The sequence below is a fragment of the Lactuca virosa genome, chromosome 3 (genome assembly GCF_052849685.1).
Source record: "Lactuca virosa cultivar CGN04683 chromosome 3, Lactuca_virosa_CGN04683_v6, whole genome shotgun sequence".
In the NCBI taxonomy this organism is placed as follows: Eukaryota; Viridiplantae; Streptophyta; class Magnoliopsida; order Asterales; family Asteraceae; genus Lactuca; species Lactuca virosa.
The window spans coordinates 187,465,442-187,474,173 of NC_136428.1; the positions used below are offsets into that span (position 1 = coordinate 187,465,442).

Below are 8,732 nucleotides of genomic sequence, written 5' to 3' on the forward strand. Positions count from 1 at the left end.
TATTATTTTATTTTTGACGCTTATTTTTATTATTATTTTATTAAGTCGTTATATATAAGTATAATGCACAACAAAATCACATAAATCACATAATACTCAAGTAATTCCTCTTTATTACTTCAAAATAGGTTACAATTGTTGACCCTAACTATTACATCATCATAATAATGATTAGACTAGAAACACAGGTGTTACACAAAGGATCGGGTAGCCCCGAATCAAACAAAACCAGAGCGGAGATACTGTTCACAAGGAAAGACCCCATCAACACATCTAGTGCTGCACGAGCCTCCTTGGCTTTCAGCTGAAAGGCCCTGCTCCTCACAATAGACGCCTCCGCCTTGCCCTGGCGGCCATTTGTAATCCTTAAAGTCGTCGGAGCGGGTGCTGCAACTGGTCCCGTCGCTGCTAGACTAGGGCAATCGGTCTTTTTAGGGCCCCTCTGATTGTAATGAAAGAAAATCAGACTTGATCCATGGGTGGTGGCAGTGAAATACCTGCTAAAGAGCCCAGTCATGTCGCACTTATAGCAGCCCGAACCACCCACCATGCAAGCTCCATCGTGCGTCTTGTTGTACTTGTCACAGCGGCCCCGACCCTCTTGGCCCTTCGATCTCAAATCAAAAACCTTGGGCCACTTGCCTGAACTCTCTGAACCATGAACTTGATCCGAATTCCTCTTCTTCTCCATCTCCAGATCAATCTCCCTCTCTCTGGCTCTCGCCACCATGTCATCTAGTCTCCTGCAACTGGATATGCTCACTAACTGTCCGATATCGCTCCTCAACATGTCATGATATCTCACTTTCTTATATCCTCATCCGCCACATATTGCAGTGCCAACAAAGCCCTCTTGTGAAACATGGCGGTGATCTCCGCCACCGTCTCAGTAGTCCGACGAAGGTCCTGAAACTCCCTCGCCAGCTGCTCGACCTCAATTACATGTTCGAACCCAGCTCGAAACCTCGTCACAAAATCCTCATATGTCATCGAATCAAAAACCTTGCCTCCCAGGGCATGGTCAACCTCCTCCCACGAGTCATGAGCTCTGCTTTTCAGAAGACAGGATGCAAATTTGACATTCGACCCCTCTGGGCAGAAGCTAGTATGGAAGGTGTTCGTGATATCTTCTAACCAACACCTTCTCGCTATGGGGTACTTCTTCCCGAAGAACTCTGGGGCCCCACATGCCCGAAACTCTATAAAAGTCAAAGAGAGAGCTCCCACTATCACCATAATCTCATAACGAAAAGTGCTCAAGCGCTCATCCAGAACCTCCATGATACCCTCCTTGATCGTACCGAAGATCACAGTAGTCTGCTCAAGAATAGTGTAGGTAATGTATGACGAAATAAACTCTCGCATCTGATCATCCATGTGTCTGGCCCTAGAGCCAGAACCCAAACTAGTTTTGGCACCAGAAGCATCACTGGCACCCATACCACCACCAGAACCTCCTCGAGTGATCACCATGCTGAAAATAAATCATACAAATCATCTGAACACACTCAAAGAATCCCACATTCTACAAGCTCCCTAGTATCATCATGAGTTTCCTTGACTCGATTATGAATCCTCTGCTTCCAATAGTACGAGCCCAATACGACCTTCCATATTTATTTGTACTTTCCTTAAAGATCTCCCCGAATCCTCCAAGTTACTTCCCTATCAATCTAGACGATCTCTAGCAAAGCAAGGGTCACTATACCAAAACACCTCCTAGGTTCTGCTAGGACTACCATCACACCACTCTCCGCCATCAGCTGCAGAAGGAACTCCCTCCAACACCATATAACTACCTTACGAACACAAATACATATCACTGACACCAGATAATTCTTTGACTGAAAGGTATCACACTACAATGGTTGGACTCAAACGAGAGCTGCGCAATAGGTTTAAACCTAACCTTCTAAAATTATCTAATCCTAGTAATATGTAACTTAACGCATTCGCTTACCAGTTAGCTGATATTAGTCAGAACTCTTAAAATCACAAAGCAAGCAGCATTCGAGCATTGATTAATCCAAATCAAAGCATAACCTAACTAGGTCATCCTATCAAATAACTAATCCAATACTAGCACGAAAGTCTACAAGTTCATACAGTAGGCATATAAAGGCATCTTTCCTAGCATTATATCATGCAATCATGAGCAGATCCTTAGTCCTAATCTAGCATGTGATTCATAAATTCTCAATTCACAACATATCACATAGAACATGTATGGGTATTTTGGAAAAACTTACTTGATCTCGGTCGATTGCATGCACCACACCCCTTTCTTTTATTAGAAAATCATTTAATAAATTTTTTTTTTATAAAAAGATCTACCAAACCCTCAGTTTGAGTTCAAACATGCTCGAGAGTATGCCCGAATCCCTCAAACCAAGGCTCTGATACCAACTTGTAACGTAGCAAAAATTTATGACAATTTTTTTGTGGGTTAATAACACCATTAACCAAACATGTTTATAAAAGTCATAAGGGAAATCAGAGTATGTCAACAATCATCCAAAAATACATCAGGATCAAATAAGGCGGAAAGTCATGGTGTGTACGATGCGATCATCCCAAGCTCTTTCCCTTCGGACCGGAAGTACCTTAAACATAAACTGAAAACCGTAAGCACAAAGCTTAATGAGTCCCTAATTATACCGCATACCATACATATACGTCAGCTCAAGGCTGTACCGGGTCTATTTCACCCCCGAGTCTATTTCTCCAACGAGTCTATTTTAACTCACATGTCAGCGCAAGACTGTACCAAATCTATTTCACTCCCCGAGTCTATTTCACCCCTGAGTCTATTTTAACTCAATCGGTATTTTTCAATAGTACGGGTCTATTTCACCCCCGAGTCTATTTCACCCCACATACATATAGCAAACAAGCATACAAGCATACAACAAGAGTCACAAAGACAACAAGCACATACAACCCTAGTATCCTACAGTATAGTAAGCAAACTCACCTCGATCCGCTGATAAACAAATAGATGCCCGGGCTGCTGAACCGGAGAATCCCCGCACTAAGCAATCAAATAATACCCTAATTAATAATTAGGACATAAGGTATAACTAGGAATATAAGTCATTAAACCCGACTCCTAGGGTAAAAGGTCATTTTACCCCTTCCCCTTAATCGGCCCAAATAACTGTGACCCAAACCTAAAAGCACCCGAAACCTAAAATGGCCAAAAACCCTCTAAATCCACAGTTGGGAGTACGCTGAGCGTACCCAAATCGTATGCCTTGCATACTCACACCGACAAGAATACGGGGTTCGAACCCAGTACGTGTAACGTACATAGAAGTATGCCCGACGTACTAGTCTGTGAACCAATCCTCATATGGATGACTTAATCCCTTAAGACTCTTTCGTCCAAACTTAAGATCTACTCCAAAACAATGTCTTAATCCATAAAGTCGGAAACTTTAAGTTTATGCATGACTTAATAAACCCCAAAACCTAAATTTTAACACCCTAACCTCATGAAATGAACATCAACCCTTACATGGTTGAGTTAAACCCATAAAGCTACCATTTTTATGCACAAGGGACCTCAGAAACACTAAGATCTACCATTCTAAGCTTTTGGAGTAGCTCATACTCACAAGAAACAACTCAAGGGACCAAAATATACCAAGAACTCTAAACTAGCTAGGTCTAAGAGATGAATCAACAAGGTTGAAACTTTATACCTTCTGAGATTTGCCAAGATGATGAAGATTCTGGATCTTCAGGCTCCACTCCAACCAATGCTTGTTCACCAAGCTTCTACTTCTTCATAATGCACAAAACACGAAAAGTTTACTACCAAGGCTCAAAAACACACAAGGAAAGGCTAGGGTTTTGTGGGGAGTCTTTAGAGGGAAGGAGGGTGATGAGGGGGAAGCATAAGGTTCATAATAACACTTAAATAGGGGTCAAACCCTAAAAATTAGGGTTTGTGGTCTGCTTACGTATGCTCGACATACATATGGGTACGCCCACCGTACACCACCAACCTCCGTGTCCAACTTAAGGGAGTACGCCCACCATACTCCATGTTACGCCCAGCGTAATAGGGACCAAAAATGCAACTTTTGAAGACTAAATTCAGATATTGAAGAGTACCTGAAACTCGATCGTTATATATATATATATATATATATATATATATATATATATATATATATATATATATATATATATATATATATATGCTAATTTGAGACCATGAGTTTTTTCTAAGGCATGGAGACTAAATCTTACCTACTTATTTTAGAGATATAAAAAATTATATAATGCAAAATAAATAGAAAATCTCAAAAGATAAAAATTAACTATTATTTTCGTCCTTTTGGTTTATCTAAATAAATAAATAAATAATACCAAAGGATTTCGACCCAACGGTATCATGTGTTACCTTCTCTCTTTAGAGTCGATGGTTCAAGTCCGGTCGTGGGCATGTGGATTTATGTTTTAGGTTAGGAGTAAATTATATTAACTGTTTCAAAAAATAAATAAATAAAATAAATTTTTTACTGTATTTTGTATATTTATACATGAAATATTTTAACATGAGTTTTACGTGTAATATTATAGTATATATTATATTATAAATATTAGTTATAAATAATAATGAAATTGTTAGAAAATATAAGTAGTTGATTTACTTCGGCCCCACTTTGTAAAAAATATTGATATTACATTGATGTAAATTAATTGTAAAAGCTTATGTTACAGATTTGAAACTTGAAAGACTAGCAAGATAATATCTCACTTAAATGACCTAAAACCAAAAGTTTAGTTTTTTGCATATGTTTTGTTTGTTTTAAACTTTACCAATATGTCTCACAATTGACACGATTTGAAAAGATTCTGATACGAAGATTTAAAAGTGTTGTTGCATAAGGTTATATTTATCACATCACAACTAACATATTTTTCGATTTTTTTAAGTTTTAACGGTTGACAAAACAATAAAATTTCTAATAAGATAACTGTTTAAAAAAAAATTATACAGAGTAACGTATCAAGATGTTAGTGACCTTTTCTAAAATTCTCCAAAATACAATTTATTAACTATAGAAAACTCAATCAACATGTCTTTTTATTTCATTTCTTATGTTTCAGTTATTTATCAGATAGATTTTAACAAATTTCATTTTTATCGGCTAATTTATAGTCTAATAGTTCGTTTTTACAGCTACTCAGTTAAATATAGTCTAAGCCTATGCTATAAAGAAGATTATTCAATGTTACATTTGCTAGCTAGCAACCATCCTTACTTTATTTATTCCGTTTATTACATAGATATGAGCAAAAAGATGCTTCAAAATCATAATTTATCCGAATTTGTAAAGTCCCAGGTAAGCTCATCCAACGGGAAATCGAATAAACTATTGTTATCAACTTCATGTTCGACACCATTTAAAGCCTTTTTGTCTGCCGAAGAACTATCAAATGAATACCAACCAAATTTTCCATCAATTTCCTTTTCATGGTCATCGAATAAACCGACTAAACACTCATTAATGGTTTCATGATCAAGTACATTCGATGGTGAGATTAACCCGGGGCACATATTTAACTTGTTTTGGTTTAGGGTTTTGGAGAAACTTCGTGGTTGAGGCTTAATAATTTTGATCCTGTTGTCTTGTAATGATTCATCGTGACCTACTTCCTTCTTTTGTGGTTTGGAACGAAGGCGAGTACGAGTGTTCCAGTAATTCTTCACATCATTAGCAGTTCTCCCTGGTATTCTTCTCGCAATTAATGACCACCTAATATAATCCAAATAATCTCAACATGTCTAACTTTTTTCTCTATCATAAATATGAATGAAAAAGAACTAATGAAGAAAATATAGTATTACTTCACTTGATATTTTAATTATGCTTGCCTGTTTCCTAATAGCTTATGAAGTCTGAGTATGAGATCAACTTCATCTTCACCAAAGTTTCCTCTTTTTATGTTTGGCCTCAAATAGTTTAACCACCGAAGCCTACAACTCTTCCTGCACCTGTTTAACCCTACAAACATCACAAGGAAAGTATCAACAATAGGAACAAAAAAATAACAAAAAAAAGGAAGAAGAAGAAGCTCGTATTATCTATTTGCTACCTGCTTTCAGAGGAACGATATGCCATTTCCCTTCGCCGTATTTCTCAATATAGTTCTTCAGAAGAATATCTTCGTCGGCAGTCCATGCACCTTTCCTTAACCCTAAACCCGAGTTACTACCAGGTTTCATTTTGTTGCTGGACATACACACATATACACTAAGTTGAAGTTCGAATTTTAAAGCACGTTCTAATTTCCTATTTGCATACATCTAATCGATGACTCTTTTATAGCAAATCGAGCAGTAAATATTTATTAATCAACATCTCCACTTAAATATATCACATACGTGCACACTCAGGTCTCCACAAAAAAAGATGACTTCCCCGTGGAGAAGATCCAAGAAATATACTCCATTTAAGCTATCGACAAAGGACAAACAATTTTATTAATAATTGTACTTGACTGTGGGATACCATTAATAATTCCAAATAGATTTATTGCTTATATGGAATATTTCTCGAAGTAAATTCGTTCCAGAGTTAGAAATTCTGAATTTTAATTTTTTGATCAGCTCATATATTAAAACGAAGAGAGGGACACAGCCGGAAGTTGCGACAAAAGGAGAAAATTGATATAATAAGCCATGAAAAAGAAATAGACCACACCAAGCCCAATACTTCCGCATGCGAGTTAAGTGGAGTCGCATAAAACAAAAATCTAATAGTATCTGTTTGGGTTTTCATCAGTTTTTTGAGCAATCGGATTTTGTTATATCCGAACCGATTTTGACCGGATTTTTGTGTGTAAAAACGGATACCCAATAAAAACGGCTTGGATTAAGGATAACTTTTTTTTTTTTAAACCGGTTTCATTTACTCCTCTAAAATCTCGATTTTTTGTTAAAATTAATTCCAACCAAATAAATATTTTTATTATATTTAGTTTTAAGATATAAAATAAAAACAACAAGCTTAGAAATACATGATCATAAGTCTAGAAATTGAAAATACAAATAAATATAGTTGCGATAGTAATTATATTCTCGAAATTAGCCGTTTAATGAAATCGAAGTTTTTCTAATTTGAATTCAACAACTCTTCAAAGTCACCATCATCTACTTCGGTCATTGGAGGTGTTAACCCTTATGTAACTTCTTCTACATAGATGTACTCTTTGATGGGTATGTTAGATTTGAATGAAAGAAGAAAGAAGAACTTGAGAGAAAGTTATTCTCATTCAAAAAACTGATCAATCGATCAGAAAAACATACAAATGGGATATAACCCGAATTCAAAATAAAACTACCAAAATAACATAAACTACCCCTATACTATCAAGACATTTACAATTTACATTTAATATGAAAATATTAATCTAACACCCCCCCCCCCTCAAGCTGGAGGGTAGGAAAGTAGCCCCAGATTGTTGATAGCATTCTTGTGATTTGTTCCGGATAAAGCTTTCGTGAACACATCTGCGTGTTGATTAGTAGTGGAGACATGAGTTAAAGAGATTAAGTCTGCTTGTAGTTTTTCTCGCACAAAATGACAGTCCAATTCGATGTGTTTTGTTCTCTCGTGGAAAACAGGGTTTTTGGCAATGTAAATTGCTGCCAAGTTGTCGCATTTTAAGGGAACGGGAGTGATGTCAGGCACACCAATCTCAGTGAGAAGACGGCTTATCCATGCCAATTCTGAACATACCCTTCGCATAGATCGATACTCTGCTTCCGATGAAGACAATGAAACAGTGTTTTGCTTTTTGGACTTCCAAGAGATTGGACAATCACCAAACATGATAAAAAAAACCACTGGCAGATTTTCTTGTGATTGGGCAAGCAGCCCAATCAGAGTCACAGTAGGCCTCTACTTTGAAAGATGAATTTGAGTTAAAAAATAATCCTTGAGTTGAAGTGTCATGCAGGTATTGTAAAACATGAATAGCAGCATCATAGTGAGATTGACAAGGATTTTGGTTGAATTGGCTCAAGTGTTGAACTGAAAAAGACAAATCAGGTCTTGTGTGTAAAAGAAAATTTTGTTTACCAATGAGTTGTCTATAAATGGAAGCATCCGGTAGAGGATCAGGCATGTTAGATAGGAGTTGTGGTTTCTGTGGTAGTGGCATGGAGACTGTTTTTGAACTGTTAATTGAATACAGATCCAGTAACTCTTTGATGTATTTGTGTTGATGAATAATCATACCTTTGTCAGTCTTTTGAAACTCTAGACCTAAGAAGAAACTGAGTTGGCCAAGGTCTTTTATCTTGAATTCTTCATCTAAAAATGTTTTGAGAGAAAGAATTTGAGACACATCATCTCCTATGACAAGAATATCATCCACATACACGGCCACAATTACAGTTTTGTCCCCATTTTTTCTGAGAAATAATGAGTAGTCATTTTTGGATGGAATGAAGCCTTTGGTTCTTAAAGCAACTGATAACCTAGCATACCATTGGCGACTTGCTTGTTTAAGTCCATATAAGGAGTTTTTGAGTTTGCAAACAAGAGAAGGCCAAGAAACTGTCAATCCAGGTGGGACCTTCATATAAACATCTTCATGTAGCTCTCCATGTAGAAAAGCATTGTTTACATCAAATTGATATATATTCCAGCCCTTTTTGAGTGCCAAAGCAACGATGGATCTGATAGTAGTGAACTTGACAACTGGAGAGA

At 36.9% G+C, this 8,732-nt stretch overlaps 1 protein-coding gene across 1 annotated transcript; it reads right to left on the reverse strand.

The window, feature by feature from the left end:
- Positions 1 to 5,087: 5,087 nt before the first annotated feature.
- Positions 5,088 to 6,411, reverse strand: LOC145166868 (transcription factor MYB90-like). The gene is made up of 3 exons (XM_079085923.1): positions 6,112 to 6,411; positions 5,891 to 6,020; positions 5,088 to 5,771 (listed from the first exon to the last, which is right to left on the reverse strand). The coding sequence occupies exons 1-3, from the start codon at positions 6,320 to 6,322 to the stop codon at positions 5,327 to 5,329; spliced, it is 786 nt and encodes a 261-aa protein (XP_078942049.1). The 5' UTR covers positions 6,323 to 6,411; the 3' UTR covers positions 5,088 to 5,326.
- Positions 6,412 to 8,732: the final 2,321 nt, after the last annotated feature.